The 23,129-nt window shown below is 45.1% G+C and overlaps 1 protein-coding gene across 6 annotated transcripts in view; it reads left to right on the top strand.

The window, feature by feature from the left end:
* Nucleotides 1–23,129, top strand: part of LOC135391545 (meiosis regulator and mRNA stability factor 1-like) — a gene marked incomplete at its 3' end in the record, with an annotated part of 73,442 nt that overhangs the window by 23,544 nt on the left and 26,769 nt on the right. For all 6 annotated transcript variants that reach the window (XM_064621842.1, XM_064621838.1, XM_064621843.1 and 3 more), the window contains 5 exon segments: nt 8,120–8,338; nt 12,337–12,496; nt 16,312–16,632; nt 16,735–17,027; nt 22,754–22,904. In XM_064621842.1, the coding sequence (XP_064477912.1) occupies nt 8,120–8,338; nt 12,337–12,496; nt 16,312–16,632; nt 16,735–17,027; nt 22,754–22,904 (1,144 nt within the window).

Raw genomic sequence — 23,129 nt, 5'->3', positions numbered from 1 at the left:
TTAGGTTTCTCGTTTCACAATACCAACTAATTGAATACTAGATCCCTCTGTATCCAGAAGGAGGTAGTATTGATGCACCCTACCTGCGACAACTTATGGCGACCCAGCACGTACACACGGCAAAGTTTTAAAAAATTAAAGAGTGATAGTGATCAGGCCTGCATCTTCCACTCTGTCATATTCCCATGGAGATCATCTTATCTCTATCGCTTTACTATTGCCTGGGTACAAGAGGCAGGCGACAAACCGATACGTAGTTTCACCCTTCAAACGACGCACGTCAGGAAAGGGCTTCCTAACAGTAGGCTGCCGACTTAGCGCATGCAAAACAGAAGCAAAACTGTATGAACAGGAGGTGCAGCCACTGTCCCGCGATGACTTTCCCTTCCTGCTGACTATAGACATGCACTAAATGACCAGAGGGGCTCAGCTGGAGGCTCGCCTTCGCTTTTAACGGCGCAAGCAGATGCCTGGTGGAGGCTAGGCACACATTCCTGATATTTTGTGATAATGTAGTAGGGTTGGCCCCTTGGCACAGTTTGGCACAATTGTCGCAGCAATCCCATCACTATAGTTCATACCAGAAGACGTGTTTGGCAGTGACACGTACGTCTGCTATCTGCCGTGCACAAACTACTCCTTGTGCTGAAGGGTACTGTTAAATTGTGTATTGCCTTACCTTCGATTACCAAGCAGAATCTAAGCTTCAACATCATGACAAGCACTGTATGACAAGCACTGTAATGTATAACATGACATTGTTTGGCTGTCAGTCCCGCACCACAAACCTGGTTTGTTGCAACATGTTAGCCATGCTTGCTCAAATGTAATGTGCCCCTGAATGTAGCGCCTAGGCGTACGTAGCTCCCGAAAATCCCCAAACCAACCTGATGCAGATCTGTTGTGTCCGCTCAGCCAGACATCCCATTCAAGAATCCTTTATTGATAGCCATCATCATGGTGCTTCTTACACTCGCGCGCTATTGGCTCTGCGCGACACCACAAGATTCTACCATACAGATCATCCACCCGCGTCTCCAGGATGCCCACAGCATGCGGCAGTGCTCTGTTATGTTTCCACGCACACAAACTGCTATTGTGGCATTACTAAAGGCCCGTGATACCCAAAGGCACCGAGCTGAGTGTTGTGGCAACAGGTCCGCTATGGCGAGCTGCGTTACCTTTCCTCTGTGTGTGCTGCGTTGTGAACCAGAGTAACTAAGCGCTCTTGTGCAACATCAAGGGCAGAGCATTCTCAACTCTGGTGTGAAGCATGCCCACTGCAGCCAGCGTTGTTGCGCTGGCTTGCTTGTCCCACGTGCATAAAGCACTTTTGAAACATGTAGCCACAACAACAATAAAAAACAGTGATCGTGCGATGGTCGCAAGGAAGTGGTGTCTACCAGTGATGGCCAGTAGTTAACTACATGTAGTTAAACTACTAGTTAAACTACCTGATTGTAGTTAAAAAGTAGTTATCAACTACTTGCAGAAATATAGTATGCAACTACTAGTTAAACTACTATTTCGAGTAGTTAACTACAGTGTTAGGTTACTGCAGGCGCCAACTACTTCCGATTTTGCCGCAGGCTTTACTCTTGCTTGTGTACTTTTTTGATTGTGCTTCCGACTTTTACCTTGAGCTACTTGTTTGATGAGAACAGAGGTGCAGAGCAATCGTGCCGTGCATGTGTTCTAAATCTTCACTTTCATTACTGCTTGTGATTTATATTTAGGTGTCCAAGAACACTGTAGAATGAGATTGGTGTTGACGAAGAACGTTAAGTAGTTAGAGATGTAGTTGAAATACATTGCAGTAGTTAAAGGAGCAGTTTTAACTACCTCCCCTGAAAAGTAGTTGAACTACTAGTTAAACTACTCCATCGCGGACTCAGTGGACTCCCTTTAAGACGAACAAGAAGGGACCATTAAAATTTGTTCGTCTTATCAGGAGTTCAGCCTAAGAGAAGTACACAAAATTATGGTAGTTTTGTCTCAGTATCAAGTGTATCATAACCACATACTAAAAGGAGTTCATATCACAACATCTACTTGATTCACAAGGATGAAAAAAGCTTTATTGTGTGCTTTTTAACGAACTGAACCAATCAGTCAGTTTTGCTTGCCTCTGCTGAGAGAGGCGCTGTGCTGTCACAAAATTCGACATTTGACCAATGTTCCTCACAAACACGTCAGTACCCTCACGCTCCTCGAAGAACTGCAACAGCACATTTAATGCAGCATCTGCAGCATCACAGGTCACCGGTGTAGGTTCTACATTCCAGCCTTCTTCCTCAATGGCTTCAGCTTCAGTCTCTGATGGCTTCTCAGTGCATGTCTCTTCAATCAGGGCTTCGATTGTGTCATCTCGACAAGTGGCAACATCATCATCAACATTAACGTATGCCACCATGTCCATGGAGATGCCAGCGCTCTTGAGATCAGACAACAGGTTGGGATCGTCATCTTCTGGCAGCTCCTCAACACTGTTCTCTGCAGGGGTTTCTGAAGGGCTGCTGTGTGTCACAAACCCCGCATGGCGGAAGCAGTTTGCAATGGTAGTTTCGGAAACTTTATCCCATGCGTATGAGAGAAGATGAATTGCACTCAGCAGGTTCACTTGGTACTCCTTGCCAGTTTCCATACACAGCAACATTCGCTGAAGCAGAGACCGCCTGTAATGCCTCTTGAGGCTACTTATTACCCCTTGGTCCATTGGTTACAGCTTCACAGTTGTGTTTGGGGGTAGAAATTCCAGCCGAATGGAGGAAAGCCCGCTGACGTTCCCATGACTTGGGCAGTTATCGACTAGGATCAGAACTTTTCTGTTCTCCCTCACGAACTGTCGGTCCATCTCACGAAGCCATTGTTCGAAAAGTGCCTGGGTCATCCACGACTTCGAGTTGGATGCGTAAGTTACCGGTAGAGTCTTCGTGTTCTTAAAACAGCGCGGGGACTTCGCCTTCCCGATCACTAAGAGCTTCAGCTTGTCCGTCCCGGTCATGTTGCCACCGACAAGCACAGTGACACGCAGCTTGCTGTGCTTACCTCCCATACACGTGTCCCCATCAAATGTGAGCGTCTTTTCCGGGAGAAGCTGGTAATAGAGTGCGGTCTCGTCGACGTTGTACACATTTGCTGGCTCGCATTCCTCGAGCAACTTCTTCATCCTCGTCGATCGCCAGTCCTCGCACACTGACTCGTCAGCTGCCGCAGCTTCCCCGACGATGGCGCGAAAAATCAGACCATGACGTTTTCGAAATCTGTCGAGCCATCCATCGCTGCACGAAAAGTCAATGTTCAAACGTCAGGCTATTTCCTCTGCCTTAGCGCGCGCCACAACACCGTTCACTGGCAAGTTGGCACTTCGTGCTCGCTGGATCCGTGCGACAAGGACGTCCTCCCTTATGGGCAGCTGTCCGCATCCTCTTACGTTTGGGTACAAATTCACCACTGTTGAACGTCTCCAGTATACGAGAGCTGTCCTTCAGGATTCCCGACAACGTGCTTTTGGCGATTCCGAACTTCTTTGCGATGGCAGTCTTCGATAGCTTGCCAGCATTTATCTCCGACAGTATCTCCACTTTCTTCTCGAGCTGAAGGGACTGGCACGTTCGCTTCGACATCGTCGCAACTTCCTCGCAGTATCGCAAGCCAAGGTTTCGAGAAGAGCGACTTCGAACCCAGCTTTCGCTTTACTTTCCGTTCTCGTGGCCCGTAAACGACGCCGTAAACTAGTGATGGGCGATACTATCGAAACATTGGATACTATCGATAGTTTTTGACTATCGATTGTCCAACTATCGAGTGAACCGAAATATCGATAGTATCGCGATAGTTTTTCGGACTATCGATAGTATCGTGACTGGTGCAATGGGCGCGTGGTGGTGCACTTCACCGAGCTTCACATCGCTTTAGCCAAGCCAATCCAGCACTGCGCTTCTGCCTGCAAACTACCCCTACTTTATTCACTCCGAATTTACAATTTTTAGCTTGTTTCTTCTGAAAACGAAACTTTCTGCGAAATTTACGTTTCACTCCTGCAACCCACTAATAGTTTGTTTCCTCCAAATTAAAAAATTTTAGCATGTTTATTTTGAAAATGAAACCTTCTGAAGTAGCATTTCGCTCCTGCAAACTATCAATAGTTTATTCACTCCCATTTTAAAATCTGAGCAGGTTTCTTTCGAGAACGAAGCTTTCTGAATTTGCATTCCGCTCCTGCAAATTATCCATAGTTTATTTATTCCTGATTTATAATTTCAGCATGTTTCTTTTGGAAGTGAATCCTTCTGAATTCGCGTTTTGATCCAGCAAACCATCAATAGTTCGCTGACTGCGAATTTGAAGTTTGAGCTGTTTCTTTTGAGCACAAAACCTTCTGAATTCGCTCTTGCTCCTGCAAACTCTCAATAGTGTGTTCACTCCAAACTTGAAATTTGAGCAGATTTCGGTTGAAAATTAAACTCTCTAATTTCACGTTTTACTCCTGCAAACACTCAGTAGTTTGTTGAGTACGAATTTCAAAATTTACCCATGTTTTCTTTTTTTTAAAAAACGTATAAGTTCGCGTTTCGGTCATGCAAACTATCGTTTAGGCACTCACAATTTAAAAGTGAACAGATTTCCATCGGAAACAAGACCTTCTGAATTCTCTTTTTTGCTCATGCAGTTCGACGAACGCATTTCGCTCGTGATTGATAATTACCTGGTAAAAGAAGGAAATCGCTAAAAACGATAGCCAGCTCCCTTCTATTTGTCCTTTCTATTTGTTCCGGCCTCAGAACATCCATTCCCATCATGCTAATCGCCTCTCGGGAGGGGGAGGGGAAGAAATGTGATCTTGGGAAATAAAATGTGAAGTTCATGAAGTATGAAATATTGGAGTGTACATCTACACACTGCTATAAAGTTGGCATTTCTGAGGAGGAATTAGTGGCCCTTAATTGTCACAAACCCGTATTACTGTGGCAGTAACATAGACTAGTTACTGTTTGACAGCCTATGCGGCTGCTCTGAATAATATTAACGATACGCATAGCGCACAACAATCCACGAAATATCTTTTTCTGCTTTGTTGGTTTAAGCAGAACAGAAGTTCACGTCCGTTTTTCGGAACAGCTCCATCTGTTTTATGTAATCGTTTCCTATTGTTTCTTTTTCATGCTAACGGTGCAAAACTATCTGAAATATATCTAATGTGCAACAATAAATAAAGGTACAGTGAACCCTTGTTAATATGACCCCCGATAATCTGACATACGCGTTTTACGACCATGCTCCTGGGGAACAATGCAGTGAAACCTCTGCCAATCCCCCCGTTAATATGACAATTCCGCATTATGACCAAAATTTTCGGGAACGACCATGGTCATAATAACGAGGGTTCAGTGTATTTGATTACATTGATACACAACACACAGCAGTGACTTCTACATTTTTGCAGCAAACGGGTTTAGTGGGTTAGCAAGCGGGGTACTATCGATAGGTGAAACTATCGATAGTTTTGAACAAAACTATCGATACTGAAATGAGTAGTCGTCTCAACCATCGATAGTACTATTGATGGTGTCTGGATGACAATCGCCCATCACTACCGTAAACTCAACTGACACGAACGCGGCCTGCTTGGGAAGCCGAGCGCCTATTGACTTACGTTAGCGAGATTGCCTAACTAAACAGCCAATGACATGTCACATCTTTTTGTTCTCCCTCACTTTTTTTTTTTTTGCGTTGTTTTCTCCCTCGCCGACTCCGTGTTCTTGAAAAAGCGTTCGCCCGGCTCGCCGCTCTTTTCGGCTCGTCGGGCTCGCGTTGTTCATGTTAACCGAAGCGACCGGTCGACGTAGTTCGTGCTAAGCGAATTTTTTTTGCATGTGGTATATGAGAAATCATCCAATTACCCGCAGATTGTTCAGCTTATCCGGAAATTCGGCTTAAGTGAGTTCGGCTTAACGGGAGTCCACTGTTGTTAGTAGTTATAGCTAAACTACTGTAGAAGTAGTTAGTGGCCATCACTGGTGTCTACGGTGATGCGGCTAGCCTCCTTTCACCAAGCTCATAATCCTGTGTTGCGAACTTGTGTTTTTGTGTTTATGTAATGCGCAGGTGATTTTGAGCTCTTTGGATGGGGCCAGTGGGAGAAGACGGGTGTGGGGACCAGTTGGGACACCACGCTAACTCGGTGGGCCCCGCACCAAGACCAGTTTTGATCCTTTATACTACCCACATGAGTTTCCTTTGGCGTGCGCCGAGGGTGATTCAGTGTGGAGCAGCTAGAATATGACACAAATGTGAAAAGGTCCATTTAATGTTCCTTCAGTGTTGAGACACATTCTTTCCATGTGTAATTGATGCACTCCCTCTATGGGACTACATTTAAAAACTACTACAAAAAAACAAAAAACTACAAAAAAAATCTGTTGTCAATTATGCGAATAAATATGGTATGCTCACAGGTCATCACAAGATGAAATGTCAGCTTGTGTAGATTCACATATGGGTAGAGGAGTTCGTTAAAGCAGAAAAAGATTGCATAACGACATTGTTCGGGTAATGGAGAAAGTTTTCAACCCAGAAAGTTGCGAGATCAGACGAGATGTAGCATTTGGATTGTCAATATTTGTTGCATCGTTATGCTGTGCAAGAACAGGCTACCTGCCGTTAAGCAAGGCTTCATGCGTAGACATTGCCATTGTCACAGTGATCACTGGGCATTGGATCGATGCGTTCTTGTGGCCACAGTAAGGACACCTGATGCATTGCCTGAGCAAATATTCTGTCAAGGATGCATTAAGAACAGATGTCCCCTCAACACTTCCTCATGTTCACTGAAGCTAATTTTTTGCAACTTTTCCTAGTTTTCTTAATCAGTTTCTTTAATGAAAGAAAAGTTAGGTAGCAAGCGAGCTGGTGGTGACGATCCATGACTTGAAAACCCGAGACGAGGTAGGGACAAAAACGGACAAACACAAACACGGTCTCAAAGAGACCGTGTTTGTGTTTGTCTGTTTTTGTCCCTACCTCGTCTCGGGTTTTCAAGTCATGGACAGTTTCTTTAGTTTGTTTCTTCTTTTTTTGGTCATCTTACTGCTCTCCTACTCCTCAAACATAATTTTTGTCACTTCACAAGGAATAATATGACATGTCATGGCTTCCTGTTCTCGTCCATATAACATGCCACTGCCTGACATAAATTCTTAAACGAAGATGACTGCTCCAGGCTCAGGACATAGGCTCACCTGAAAAGCAGGAAGCACTCTCATGTAAAATTAAAGAGTAGAGGTTTTCAGCAGAAGAACTGCACGTCTCTCTTGTGACAGTTAATGCCAGAAAAATTACGCTAAAAATTTGGGCTACAAAATGCGTGCAAGTGCGAAAGTGACATATTGTAAACTTTGCACGAATATTCGACATTCCATTCGGTATTCGGAACTTTTTCCCCATTTGATTCAATATTTGAATCCCAGTGTCGGGCTGTGTTTTTCATGTGCTGTTTAAGAACGTTTTACTTATGTTTTGTATGGAGATAAGATTTCTCACCAAGTACAAAGTAGTAACCGAAAGAATCACCATTGCTGATTGTAGTGTGGTACGTGGTATGCTCAAATCCCTGTTCTCGATTCCAACATAATTTTTGTAGTCTTGTTGCTTGTTTTGCTACCGCACTGTGTCTGGCATTAGGGTGTGGAAGAAGCACATCCTTATTTATTTTTGTGCTGTTGAAGGTGTGCCCCATTCATAAATATATTGTTTGAGGCAGCCGAAACAACAACAACAACAACAACTTTATTTTTGACCTTGGAGAGTAGGGAGTTTCATCGCCACAGGCGATACTCTACCCCATTGCTGGTGGGAATGGGGGGAATAAAATAACGAGCCCCTTCACAATAACGATCGAAGTCCGATGGTGTCCAGAAATGTCAGACGAAGAAAGAAAATGCAACATGTCTAGTTTCTTGCAGTGTTTTCTGTTTTGTGCGCTTTGATGCTGATTTACAAACATTTATTGAAACTCTCTGGCCTGCAGTGACCTCTTTTCACGTTATTTGATTGTAATATGCTATGCATAAATACTGTAGCGGTATAGTATTTTACATTATCTGTTGTATCTGTGCAGAGCATGTAAACGAATGGATGGTGAAGATGTGTTCGGCTCCAAGATATCAGTCAGCCTTCACATGTCTCGCAAAGGCACTAAACAATCCTGCAGTGAAGGGCACAGTAGTGCTGGTGACAACACCTCCATTACTCAACGGCTCCCACGGCGAAGCAACAGCTGTAGCCCAGATTCCAGCTCCGCAGAAGACATGGTCTCACAATCGTTCTCCTCAGCCAGGTATAACTGGTGAAAGAACATGTCGCAAATACATTTTTGCTTGATTGTGCAGTAAAACTTCTATAGGATTGGTACTGGGTCAGTATGTTTATCAGTATTAAGAGGGGATGTTTTATTAAATGCAAAGTGGCTTTACATAACTGAGTGAGCATAAGGACATAATAGAGCCACTACTCGGACATTAAATTCAAAGTTATTACAAAGGGCAGCAACAGGGCAGTCAAATGAGATAGATGATTAACAGAGGGAACAAAAAAATGCAATGTAGTATTGGGAATAATAATGATTTCCTGATTTCCTGCTGCGGCAAATTCAAAATTCTCTGGCACCGACTTGTACATTCCGCGATTTTCTGCGGCAAGGAGTCTCTGCTTGAAACAGGAAACACTTTATTTTTCTTGGATGTCATGCGTGAACAAAAATATTTTATAAACTTACAGGTTCAGAGTGTGAGAGAACTGATGCTCTGAGGCTGGTTCAGAGTCATTGTTGTGGCTCAGCATTACACGATATCTTGTGTCCTCCTCTGACAGCGAATGCCATCTCTTGCCTACAATCATTTTATACCTGCTGAAAGATCTTCAGAGCTAAATGCTTAAGAGATCTTAAATGCTAAGAGCTTCGGAGCTTCTTGCTGAAACTTCAGAGCAAGCACCCTCATTCCGTTCCAAGACCCAATTACAGTATTTACTCGCATAATTTGCTCACTTTTTCTTCCCAAAAAAGTAAGAAAAGTTGGGGGTGCGCAAAATTTGCGAGAAAGTTTGTTACGATATTCAAATGACGCAAAATTGCAAAATTTTAGCATGCCGGTTATATAGGCACTCGGGAGAAAGATATTGATGTTATTCTCTGCATTGTGCAAGCGTGAAATAAGTACCCAAATACCGCGCAACCGCCAACGGTCGGGAGGCAAAACGCTGGCCCACTACCGCTCCTATAGCAGCGAATTACATCGAGACGCTGCTGGAAGACGGCGCTAGTCACACTTGACAACCGAAAGCACTCTATGTTGGCCAACTTTGTCATGCGTGCTGTAAGTTTTGCCATAGCGTGTCTGTCAGCGTTTCTTTCTGCATCTTGTAGTTCAAGTGAGAGTGGCGTCCATCACGTCCGTGGACCATCACCAGAAAGTGTGTGCAAATCAAACAAAAGCACCGCAGTGACTTCAGTTGCACTGACGGCGTTGCGAAAAGCAATCGCCACGTTCTCTGAAACCCGCATGCCAGATGTATGCGCGCGAAACCATGGGTGTACAAATTATGCAATTTTTGTTTCCTTGTCAAATGCAGTGCTAAACTAGGGGTGTGTAAATTATACGATGGGGCAAAATATGCGAGTAAATACGGTATTTCGAAGTGTCACATGTACCTTGGAGCAGTTGGGAGCATGCACAGCACATGCTTTTACCTGACACTCTTTGAGTGAGTGTGCAATACTTCTCCTGAGACGCTGCATGTCATAGTAACTGTCCACATCGCGCCAATCGTGTCCATCGATCCAATTGGATTTCTGTGAAATTCTGTGCCAAACCAAGGATTCCGCGATGAATTCCGGATTTGCGGAATCACGGAAAACCTGGGGCCTTAATAATGTTCTTATAATGCGTTTCGATAGTTAACTATGTCAGTTATTGAAGCTATGGACTCAGAGACGCTATTCCAGTCCCTGAAGGAGCACTGAGGTTGTCCTCCATATATTTTTTTACTGCGGTGTGCTGAGTAACAAATAAAACAAGCTCTTGCTAAGAAATTATAAGCACAGGTGGCCTGCAGCATGGGTGTGAGGCCTTTGTTCCACACACCTTTAAAAAATCATCCACTTTAGGAAAGGGTATTTAAGAGAATGAAAAGAAGACCTTTCTCGAAGTGGTCTTATGAATTTAATTATGCAGTGACAATCGGGGTGTCAAATGGAACCGAAACCCGAACCGAAAACTGTACCCGAACCATTACTTTTGTCGGAGCTGAACCTGAACTGAAATTTTTGTGACACTGTTGAACCTGAACCAGAACAGAACCGGAAAAAACAATTGCGGTAACTGGTTCACAACAAAACGGTTTGGCCAAAAAAGAAAATCAGCATAACAGTTCAAGTGTCTCTCATTCCCTGAACGAGGGCACATTGGTCTTCATATCATAGATTTCGCAAATTTTCACCTGACAGTCAAGTGAGGATGTATAGTAAGTATACTTTCAGCGTCTTTTTTAACACGTTGAAGCGCAGTAGTCCTTGTGAGCGCCGTGGCGTCTGCTCTTCAGAGAGGAGGCGCCACGCGGACAAATGAAGTAGGAATGGAGTAGGCCAGTTGTGTGGCCCTACAGGATGAATATGCGATTAAACAAGTGCCCAGCATTTCTCTTTGCACATGAGCAGTAGAAATTAAACAAGTCAGAAACATGAGAAGTGGAGAAGGAGTGTACACAGAACGGTGCCTGTTTGATTGGTAATGGTTTGAAAAGTAAATGTAGTTCTACATACTGGTAGTGCAATTGTGTGGTGGCACGTAGCCTTTGTGTTGTGGATTAACTGCTACACTGCTGTGAGCTCTGACAGAGGAAGGCTGGCGGACTTATTTCCGACAGGCTTCAGTACGGTTTCAGATAGATTCACAGTATGCCGCAAGTACCGTCGTCTATGGTGTAGTCGTCGTTACGCTACCGCTACCGTACCGACGCTACCGTCGTCGTACCTTGCTGGCACTGTGCGTGTGGAAAAAGCAATTTTGGGAACAGAAAGTAGCAGGACTACACTGCTTCATCAGCGTGGACGCTATTTGCAAGTGTTCATCCAGTTCATCCATTTCTCTGTTCTCTCGCTAAATCGAGTTCCTGACCACCAAAAATGTCAATGCAGACAACAGCAGTAAGTTATTAGCCACGCATTTCCTGATAAAAGGAGTTTTAGAAGCAGTTTTATGGTAGATATAAAATGGAAGCGTTGAACCGGTTTGCAAACCGGTCCTATGGCATGGCCGAACCAGAACTGAACCAGAAGAAAATCCAAGCAATGCGAACCCGTACCCAAACCGAACCCGTATTTTTTGTGGTTCGACACCCTGGTGACGATACGCCACATGGTGAAAATAGTTGACTTCTGATGGACAGCTTGATGACTCAAACAGGGTTTCGAGCCACCTTAAGTGTCGCCTCATTGCTCCTTTAAAAAGAGCAGGGCAGGTAACCACAATATATTTTTTTACATAATTCCTTCAGGAACTGCCACACAAAATATTTCATTAGGGAACCAAGCATTTCCTGAAAGAGTTAGCTTACAAAAGTGTGCACAGCATCAGTGGACTCTCCCTGCTCCTTCTGGTGTGCTGCTACTTCACTTTGGGCACGCTCTTTTATTGGCTGCCAAGAAGCTTCTGCCACAGCTTGGGAGCCAGACGACCTGTCAACTGCCCTGTTTCGGCCAGACAGACAGAACACAGAACACAACCGCGGAATGAGGAAAGAAGGTGCATGCCGCACTATTGGGCAGATGAGATTATGTAGCAGTCAAGATGTAGTATGTAGATTGCAGTCAAGAGAAAGGGATTTTCTAACCCGCAGGATTGGAAGCTTCTTTGCACACAAGCATTGCGTGCCGCACTTACACTTTTTGTGCAAATACATATCCCAAGGCTCCTCCTCCTCCTGACATATTTTTTTTTTTAGCACTTCCATGCTCTTTAAATGGAACGACATAAGAAAGAAATTAAAAACAGGGCTACCTCAGGTGTTTTAGCTAGAAAGGATGGTTATAACACAGTGAAGCATGCATGGTTAGCAGGAGTGGTTCATTTGTTACTTGCTGGCTAAATACAGTGAACACTCCTTTTATGAGTGGTTAATGTTCCTGGAAAAATCATTCATAAAGCGAGGGAACTTTTTAAATTCCTGGTTCATAAGTCGAGGGTATTTGGCAGTACAAAATAAGAACACTAATGGATACAATTACTTCCGGAAGACAGTCAGTGACTTATGCAACAGTGATGTCCATTTTCTGCGCAGCATGCAGCCATTGCAGAGCAACGACGGCAAAGCAGAACAGAGAAATACCTCATCATGGAAGTGGGACACCTCGTATTCTGCCGCGGGTGAATCTCTGCCAGGTGATTCTCCATCCAAGAATGTGGGCCGCGTATCCCCATTCCTGCTCAACGGCAAGAAGGCAAGTGCTCAGTGGTATTGTATAACCGACCATGGTTTAGGAACGAGTGAATTCATGAAATATGAGGGGCGTAATAGTGTACAGGCACTTTTTTTTTTTCTGCAGATACCAACTGCTTAGCGGTCAGCAGTCACTATGTCTACCACCTCAGAGGTGAATGCTCTTGCACATTCAGTGCGCCAGCTTTTCCATTATGTATTGCTGGAATCATGTTTTTGAAGCGTGAATTACAATATTGTAATTACAATATTGTGAATTACAATATTGTAATTCAAAGTGTAATTTGAACTTTTAGAGTAGTTGAAATCATGCAGTTCCTACAGGTAACATGATGGAAAGTAACAGCTCTGAGGCTGAAACACACAAACAGATGAACACAACGGAACACTCAAGGTGCCTAAGAACACGAACAATTCAAATATGGCAGTGGTCGAGAAAGCCACACACTACTCAATTGCTTGATCGAGCGTGTTAACCAATTGCACTACGCTGTCATTTGTTGTCCGATGACTTACCAGGCATGGGTGGCGATGTCAGCATAGCGTAGTAGTTAGCACACTTGACAAGCAGTTGAGAGATGTGTGGTTTGAATCCCATTGCCATCTGGCTGTTTTGACTGCCATATTTCAGTTCCTACAGCTACTCACTGGTTCTGAATTTGCACACCGACTAGTCTATCACTGCTCTTACATGTGCTTTATGGTGCAGACCAGACTCTTGGTGGGGTTTGAAGTTATTGATATCAAATGCCATATTTGACTGCATATTTGACTCCCCTGATTCAAACCAGCAAAAACGGGGTTTACCCCGAAATTTCCACTGAAAACTGCTGGACTACGGAGATCCAAAGTCATCATGACTAACACAGAACTTTAGGAACTGTGTTGTAAATGCAGTATGCCCATACAGGCTGTCAAAACAGAGACCTTGCTGCCTGTTAGATGCACGGACTGAATTTTGATACTGTGTGTCTACTGTTGTATGACCTGTATTATGCCTAGCAGACCGAGGATTTACGCCTAGTTCAATTCAATTCAGCAAGAATTGAGTTGAATCAGGTTCAGTTCAACCCAATTATGCCCAAATTATTGAAGCAAATTGTAAGCCGATATTTACCCCTGATGTTGCTGAAAAATATAACAAAAATACTATCATGCATGACTACTCATCACTGCGCTGCTTACATGTCTTTGATGTTGTTATCGCTTGTTCGACGAGGATTGTCAGGAACATTTAGCACCTGATGAGGATTGATGTTTGAATAAACTTCAGACTTAGGACCATGAAAGGCTTTCGGTGTACACAGAGAAGAGCAGCGATGTGTGTTGCTGATGCCAGCGACGAATGTTCGAGTTCTTCATGCCGAACTTGCGTCATGCCGACATTTTGTGGAAGCCTCAGCATCCAATACAGCCTGCCTTTTGAATTTTGCAGTGTAGGCGGCATGTCTCCGTGGCATTTTCAAGTCACTTTCAGTTTCGTCAACACATATGTCCCAAGATCCAAAGCAGCAAAACACCCACTAATTTATGTGAAAGCAAAGATGGCAAAGAACAGCACACTTTCTGCACTTTCCTTTCACTCTTTCTCAGTATGCACATGCTTTATCACGTGATGTGCCACTGTAGATGAATCACTGCAGAGCTGGGGAAGGTAGATTGGAAATGCTGTGGGCGAGATGCCTGTGATCGTGAGCGCAGCGCCTAGGTCGCCTAAGCACTGCGTAGCATGCAAGCCCGCATATAATACGACCTTATTTTTAAGGGCCCACTTTGGAAGTAAAAGACCTCGCTTTATATGCAGTCAAATGTAGTACTTTATTGGGTGTCATTTTCATTGGATAGCTTTCACACCCATGCTACACGAAATTCCAGACACTGCAAAGGCTCAGAGTGCAGGCTAGCTGGTGGTACTGGGTGTCTGCATATAAGAGAGCGCTGCACCATCTATTTTTTACAGCGAGAGCTGTAAAGTGGAGTTACAAAGGGGTGGAAGAGAGTGTGAAGCATCGAGTAAAGTGCTTCCGCCTGCGTCTCAGGCTCACGTTGGGATAAGCTTGCCCTAAAGTGGATCCACCCGCACCTCGCAGAGAGTGCCACAGTTTCACGTTAAATTGTCGATTGTGTCTGCGAAGACTGAAGAAGACTTGCCTTGGCTAGAAAGCGAAATAGACGACCCATGTTGCGCACCCCATTGTTCCTTTGTTGTTGTTGCCGTTGTGCAGTGAGTCGTCCGGTTGAGCGTTTCTTCATCCGCATGTGTGTTTTCTGTGCTCGTCATACTGAAGGAATGTGATTTTTACAAGTCGACCCTTTCGTGCTTGTTTTTGTATAGTTCGGAGACTGCTGCATGGGCGCGAGATCTACAAACCCTTATACTGCATACAATCATGAAAATTATGCACGGTAGAACGAAAGAACATCAACAAAATGGTGGTGAAATGTTAGGGAAGGGCCTCAGGCACAACAGTAGCAGCTAAATACACTTGTCACTTGGGTGCGTCTTCTGCCACACTGTACTGAAATTATTATTTTTGATTCCGTCTTAGCGCCGTGAAGTAGCTGTGGCAATCAGCAGCGTACAGGTGTCGACAGATGGAAGGAGGACAGCAGGAAGGAGTGGGGGGGGGGGTAGTATACATTATGGACCGACTGGAAAAGACTGTCACATCAATTCTGCAACACGTTCCCTGTAAGCAGGTGGTTGTTTCTTGTATCCCGTTCAAGTAGGTTATGTTTAAAACAAATAAACAGATAAAGGATGCATGCACGGACGTCTGCACCAACATTCCTGCGACGGAAAGAAAGCAAAAGCTGCAAGGGCACTGATGCGAGCGAGTTGGTTTGGATCAAACACAGACATGGTACGGCGAGAAGACAGGATGCTACACAGACAACCGCCTCGTGTGCTTTGTGAGCTGCACATTGCGAGTTAACGCGGACACTTCCGTCTACACTCGTTGGGTACCCATATGGTCGCAGGGTCACGTTCTTCACTGTGCAACCCTGCCAGCTTTGGAGGTTTTTCAGTCTGGAATCGTGTTGAAAGACGCGGGGAGACATCGCACCCTGGGCTGTATTGCCCAACCACCTGTAGCTCCCATTCCTTTACACAATCCTTACGATGACAAATTTTGGAATTGAATTCGTAAAACCAATGATCATAAAGCTAAAATGAAAAAGAAACAGGAAGCATGCATAAATGAATTCACGCATAATGTGCAGAGTGAAAAAAACCCCATGGATCTTCCAGCTCCAGTGTTCTCCATGGTGCTGCAATCCAGAAAAGCGACAATTCACCCACCCATACTCAGCGCATGTGCAGTGTCATCTGGGACGGCGCATTCCTATGCATAATGAATGTACAGCCACGGTGTCTACCAACCTGGAAAACCTGGAAAACAGGGAATTGTCAGGGAATTTGGCCAAAAAGCAGCTGAAGTCAGGGAAAATAATAGACAAGTGCCATGATGATGCGCGGCGAATTCGCGAGTGCCGACTGGTGGTTGAGCGGCGATGTCGCAGCAACGTTACCGCAAGTAGCAGTTCGCCAGTACAAGTTCTCAGGCAGAAAAGTAGGATAGCCTCACTAATACTTAATAAATGGTCTGTTTTATGAGGGATCTCTATCAAAACGTAGGAGCAGGCACCAAGTTCCCTTTTTGTTTTTGTCAGGGAATTTGCTTGAAATAATCAGGGAAAACCTGGAAAAGTCGGAAATTTGAAGGCTGCAGTTTGGTAGACACCCTGATAGCCTGCTAATGTCTAGTTAAGGCTCTTGCCCTTGTCTCCATTTTCTTCGTTTGTTCATTGCAGCCCCCGGATCACGAGTTTATGGAACATTTACCGGGCAGAATGTTGCCTCTCCTGACCAGGTCAAATGTTCGTACCCTTCCACGGCGGCTCAGTACAAGTTCTTCCTCTCTTTGTGGTGGTGGGTCCCACACATCTGACAGATTGTCTCTGAAGTCTCCACCACATGAAAGATGCAACACCTCAGCATCTTCAGCAGAAAGACTTGCAAGCTGTACCAGTACAAGCAAGGATATGGAGCTCTGTGTAACAAATATTGACTGCCGTATCGACGTGAGAGACCTCAAAAAGTTGCTCCTGGCACACTTTCAAGAGCATGTCATGGTAAGCTATACACCGACCAATCGCTGAGCAGTTTTTCCTGTAATTGTCGCGCACCAGCTCTCAAATTGCCTACTAAAAAATTCTCCATATTTGTGCATGCAGGTGTTGCACATTTCCCTGGTATTACAAGAAGATGGTGTGCTGCATGCACATGTACAAGTGCCCACTGTGAATGACGCCCGTGTGGCCGTGTCTAAGCTGAATAGACGCCTGATTGGTCGCAGGCGCATCAATGTGGTAATTGTGGAGGACGGCCATGCGAGAAGGGACGTTGCTGCTACCTCTCCGAACCAGAGGGACCAAAGCGTTCTGGGAATCCAGCTAGTACAGCTGCTAAAGGATGCCTCACACGGTAGCCTGCCCTTGTTCAGACTGCAGGAGCTCTTCGAGAATAGGTGTATATTTATCGGACTTTAAGGATTGATGGAGCGGAATATTTGCCCACAGACTATATTAAGATTTTAGTGTGCATTTGGCGATACCTTTATTTATGGCAAATGCCGTAAAATTTGTGCGTCATTGAATGATGCTTCCATATTTTGAACCTTTGGGCGTGTTAAGTAGTAGCTCCGTAGCGTAGGGAGCGCACTCCTTTTTAGTAAACGATGTCACTCCCTTTCCGGAGGGTGGTACTCCCGCTTGTAGGTCGAAGCGCGCGAATGCTGCTCTGGCTCCATGACGTATGGAGGAAGGGGAGGCTTGGAAAATTCGCCGGGGCACGTATCACGCTCGTGGCTGTGAAAGACCGTTTAGTAGATGCACCGGAGTACGAGCAGTAGAGCAAAACCTCCTGTGTCTCTATGCCTGCCAAGTCAGCGGGCTCCCGTTCTCTGCGTATGTCTGCGTTAGTATGCGGGGCCTCCGTCTGGTGGCGCCAAATCCCTAGGATACGCACCCAGTGATCAAAACGCTGTAGCTGCAGCAGCTGTCCGCAAGCAGAATTTAGCTTCGCGTTGCGAGAAGTACTTCAGTTCAAAAAAATTTCGAAAAATGACAGACCGATAGCAGGCGACAGTTCTGGCGACCCTCAGGAACTAATGCCACCGCTGCAAAAAGGGGGCCGCGGGAGAGGAGGAACAGGATAGGAGCGCTGGAGTGCGGAGCAACCGTCTTGCCAGACATTACAGATATAGGAGGAGGCATCGATTAGAGTTACACCGCACATGTTGGGTAGAGCCGCTACTTAACGCGCCCTTTGTCTCAGTGTGCGCCTTTTTCTTGTCTGCTTCTGCAGGGCACATTTGTTCTTTCAGTGTTATACCTAAGGCCCTTCGTTTTCCGCGATTCCGTGATTTCGCGAAATTTCGCGGAATTCGGAATTAATAGACGATTTCAGAAATTGCATGGATGGCCCACCAGAGAGCGCCGTGGTGCGAAAGCCCCGCTGCACCTTGGGATTTAGTTTTCATGAGTCAGAGAGAAGAAGAAGAGCGCAAACGGTTTCGGTTTTCTCTCTCCTTCACCTCCCACACCTTCGAGCAACAGGCACACAAGCACGAATGTAAACCATTTCCCACGACGCATTGCGCGATGCGCGTGACTTGGGCGACGGAGGGCCCCCGTGCGGAGCACAAGGGCAATATCTGAAATCGCCAATTGCGGAATCCTTCGTTTGTCACAGAATCCTTTATTTTTAAGGACGTGTGGATATTAGAGTTCTCAAATTCGAATCGAATATCAATCACTCGAAGTATTCGATTCGCGAATCGAAATACCCAATATCCAGGCTTCCCGATAATTTGACTATTCGCCGAATACGAATGACACCTCCCGAAAGTGGGCTTCACCTGACGCTTCCCTGCATGAGGTGAAGCCGCCCCTACAAAATTGAAGCCTGCTTTACGAAATTGTTTATGATGCCGGACAAAACAGACAGATTGTAGTTTAGCTTAGGATAACATTAGCCCAAGTTTATTGTGTATACTTCGCCTGAGGAAGGGGCGTCGTCCCTCCCGTATGCAGTTTAGCGGTAGCAGTGGGGGATTTTGATTTGATATCTGGGAGGTTGCCTTCAAGAAGTTAAGTCTTTTAAATAATGGCTACAGCCCAAGAACAAAAAGAGGTGTACTAAAAATGTAACTTCCCCAGGGCATGTATTGTAAACTCATTCCTATAAAGTCTGTAGATGCTGAAAGATCTTTCAGCAGGTATAAAATGATTTCAGGCGACAGACCGCATCAGATGAGAACACAAGATATCATGTATGTAATGCTGAGCCAGAATAGTGCTTTCTAACATATTTTTTGATTCCCACATTATCCAATAAATAAAGTGTCTCCCATTTCATGCAGCTGTAGACTGCTCGCCACGGAAAATCACAGAATTTACAAGCCAGTGCCGCAGAATTTTGAATTTGCCGCAGCAGAAAACAGAGGGCCTTAGTTATACCTCTGCTTCTTGTAGTGAAATGCACAACTCTCATGTGTTTCACCTTCCTTTGATGAACCTTGAGTCCCCAGGACAGCTGCAAACTTCTTAACTTTCTTTTACGAGAGCACTTAGTGTCCAAATAGTGGAAGCAGCTTTCACGGATCATGAAATTTTCCGAGCACCACATAAAATGTTTGCTGAAAACGTTTTTTCCTGTCAAGAGACTTATACACCAAAACTTTTTTCCTGCTAAAGTGTGCCGTTTTTACCCACGAAATCGCGAAATGGTCGAAATTGCCTTTGGACCCAGTGCCTCTTTACGTTTGTATTTCACGAGGCTCGCAGAAAAGGCGAGTCAGCCAATTATTGACATTCCATTCGGTTTGTGTTCATGTTGTGACTTAATGGTGCACAGCTGTGTCAGAGTCAAGTCTCTCCCAATGACACTCCTACTGATGCCCACTGTGATACGTCATCAGAAATATCAGCTTTGTGTAACTTCCTTTAGATTCACTCGTGGCAAAACACTCCACTTGCTGAATGTAAAACCCTGGTTGTCTCCATAACCTCGGTGGTAGAAGCACACACAGAAGAACAACAATGAACCGCAACACAAATCGGACGAACCACAGGTGCTTCTGCCACGGAGGTTATGGAAACATACCAACAAGCCCAGCATCGAACTCCCTTTCAACTGTCTGTTGACCTGTTGCTTGCACATACAAGATACTTAGCAATTTGGTATTATGGTGTGTGCAAGTGCGATTTCTCAAGATTGGTTATGCTCTTCTGCAATCATACCTTTTTCAATCACACCATGACATGCGCAATAATGCTATATCCTGCACATAGCAGAAGTGAAAGTCCCCATATAAAAAATAAAAATAAAACACACACAAAAAAAAGGAAGGAGGGAAACCCCTGTCAGTCATGAAGATATATTTTGATGGAGAACAAAAAGAGACTCCTTCAGTGTGCTCCTCACTTCTCTGGTAGGTGTTTTATTCCCCACCATATCAAAACATTCTTTCTTTCATTTACTGAAGTAATTCAAGATGAAATGGGGGAAGTCATTGTCATAACGTCACTTTAGTCTGTGTGTGGGTACTGTTTTTGAAGTAAATGCATGCAACCACGTGGACTACTGACCATTTTGGTAGCCCAGTCGTTAGGTACATCTTTTTCTTTTTTCTAGAACCCTTTCCCTTTCCCTGTCCCTGCCAAAACATGAACAGGTTTAGTTGGTTATCAGAATATATGAGGGATTCGTTAGTACCGTATAAGTAAGCGATACCGTATTTGCTCTAATCTAACACACATTTTTTTTTTCCTTTTTTTTGTGTGTGTGTAAAAAGGGGTGCGCGTTAGAATCGGAGACGACCGCAACAGATGGCGCAGGGGAGGTTGGCGACGTGCATCACCCCACTTTGGTCGTGTTCAAAAGTGGTGTTCGGTGGCGAAAAGCGAGACCACACGTCCTCAAGTTCTCCTGAAGATAACGATCTGCGTTTCCTGTTATTTACAAAGATAGGGATCGAGACCTACTCCTCTGCCTGTTCCTTTTTTTAACCATCAGTTACTATGAAGCAAGGCTGCATTTAAGCGTAAAATCATTGACTTTGCCGAAGAAAATGGGAATCATGGTGACAACAACTCTCTCAAGATATGGTCCATTACGAACGTGCTTGAGGTCACGGAGGATGACATGCCGTGATGCAAAGTAGAGCCCTGCATGGGCCGACCTTTCCAGGCCCGACCCGGCCCGGGCGCATCGAAAAATGGCCCAGCCCAACCCAGGCCCAGACCTTCATATTTTTATGCGGCCCGACCCGGCCCGGCCCGGCCCGGAATCTAAGCGAATAGAGCCCGGCCCGGCCCGGTGACCCGGCGAGTAGATCCCGGCATAGTATTTCCAGCAGCGACGTACGCGTTTCTGGTAATTATCAAACAAATTTATCAGTAAATTTATAAGGAGAGAAGACAAACATACAAGTGATGGCGGTTTAACACCATAACCGCACCAGACCAAATTAAATCCAGAACGTACGCGGGCATGGGCGTTATCGTTACACTGTCAAGATTTTGCGGAGGTAGAGCATGCTGTCGACAAACTCCTTCTCCCAGTCCATACCCCTCTCACCAAGCTTTGCCAAGTGATTGTGAAATATGTGAGGAGTGAGGAGCAGTAAAGTGCCTTTCAGAATATTCTAGAGGGTCGAATCATATGCCTAATGCAGTATCCCTTGCTTGTCTTTGCAAAATATGCACAGGAATAATGCAAGCGCATGATGATATGAACGAATGCATCTCCATTGTAATAATAATAATAATAATAATTGGGTGTTTACGTCGCGAGACAACTGAGATCATGAGGCATCTCCATTGTGTGGCATTAGCTGCGTGGCCCAGCCGGGCCTGACTCTCGGAAACATATTTGTCAGCCCGGGCCTGGCCCGGCCCGCGGTGGTGGCGTATTTTGTCGGCCCGGGCTCGGCCCGGCCCGGAGCACACAGCCAATAACAAGCCCGGCTCGGCCCGCGGGCCGGGCCAGGTTGGGGGCCCGTGCCCGTGCAGGGCTCTAATGCAAAGTGCCTCTGGTGACGACTGCGTGTAATAAACACTTTTGGTGCTGTTATCTGCCATGTTTACGGCGTATTATTGCACCATCAAAGATGATGTGCGTTAGATTAATGGGTGCGTTAGAATCAAGTTATTTCGCGTGTTGGAAGGTGTGCGTTAGAATCGGGGCTGTGTTAGACTCGAGCAAATACGGTAGTCACTTGCATAATTGCAGGAGATAGCTGTCCCATCTGCTAGCTGCTGTCTTTGCATTGCAGTCAGGGATTTTAGCACCCACCTGGCAGAGACCTTTGCAATTTTTAGGCGGACATGCACAATGCGGCGCAAGTGTTTCTGGCAAGGTCAGTGGCTACCTCCATATTCTCCAGGATGACTTGCTCCACCTGGATGTTGTTGGTTGCCATTGTCGCAATCACTTTCTTCTGGAATATGTCCACTTTTCCATTTACAATATGCCGTTTTTCGCAGCCTAGTTGTAGACGTACCGGAATGGAGTATATGCTCTCCAAACTCTACTTTCAACTTTCTGTAACTCTCTTCTATGCTTGCACATCCTTTACAAAGGAGGTAAGCCATCCAATTGTCCTTGTTGATCGTTCTTACATTGTGCGGGCCAGCTCCCGTGGCATAGTGGTTACGATGGTCGCTTTTCACACTGAGACTGGGAGGTGACTCAGGTTCGAATCCCTGTGCCGGCTGTGCTCTCTGAGATTTTCCCTGGGTTTTCTTGCAGACTTACCAGACGAATATCGACGCAGTTCCCCCTGAAGTCTGCCCAGGGTGCATACTAATCCCCCTGTCCCCCACTCCTTCCTGCTGCCTTCTCTCCATCTGCCCGCGTCTGTATGCCGCTTTCTTTTAACACGGAATTTGAAAAAAAAAAGCACACTGCATGGGCATGCACCGATATCGAATAGAGAAATACCACCTGAGGTGCTTGCATTGTGTATGGCTAATGCTGTCATCTGTGGGCAAATGAGTGTATTGGCTACCGGTGCAAGCCAGTGTATTTCAAATGTACACCAAGCAAAGAGTTTATGTAATCTAAAAGTACAAATCAGTATCGTACAGCTTTCACAGTTAAGTTTTGTTAACCCTTTGCCACTTTGCTTTGTTTTAGCGAGACTGTTTCCTAAGAATGTGCATGATGCCAGCATGGTCGTCATTGCAGGTACAACTGCAGCATCAGTCTTTCAGAAATCGACAAATTACGAGACAAAGTATCTGTTGTGGACACGCCTTCAGGACGGATGGTGACTCTCAATGCAAAGGTTCACTCTAAAGATAGTTCTTCTTCACATGCTGTAAGAGAGAGAGACCTGGTAGGTTACATCTTATAAAGCTATCATCTCATGTATTCCAAGTGTACTAACTTACACAAATATTTCCTAATAATAAATATGCTTCGTCTGTTTCTGCATTTCGGAATACTATTCATGAGAGAAAGTCTAGGTCAGCATGGCTTATTTTGTTGTTTCGGCAATTTACGCGGTATTTAAGAACTTCGAAGGAGCAATGAAGTGACATTTAATGTGGCTAGAAACTTT

Source organism: Ornithodoros turicata, chromosome 4 (genome assembly GCF_037126465.1).
Source record: "Ornithodoros turicata isolate Travis chromosome 4, ASM3712646v1, whole genome shotgun sequence".
Classification (NCBI taxonomy): Eukaryota; Metazoa; Arthropoda; class Arachnida; order Ixodida; family Argasidae; genus Ornithodoros; species Ornithodoros turicata.
This window is presented reverse-complemented; position numbering and strand designations above follow the sequence as displayed.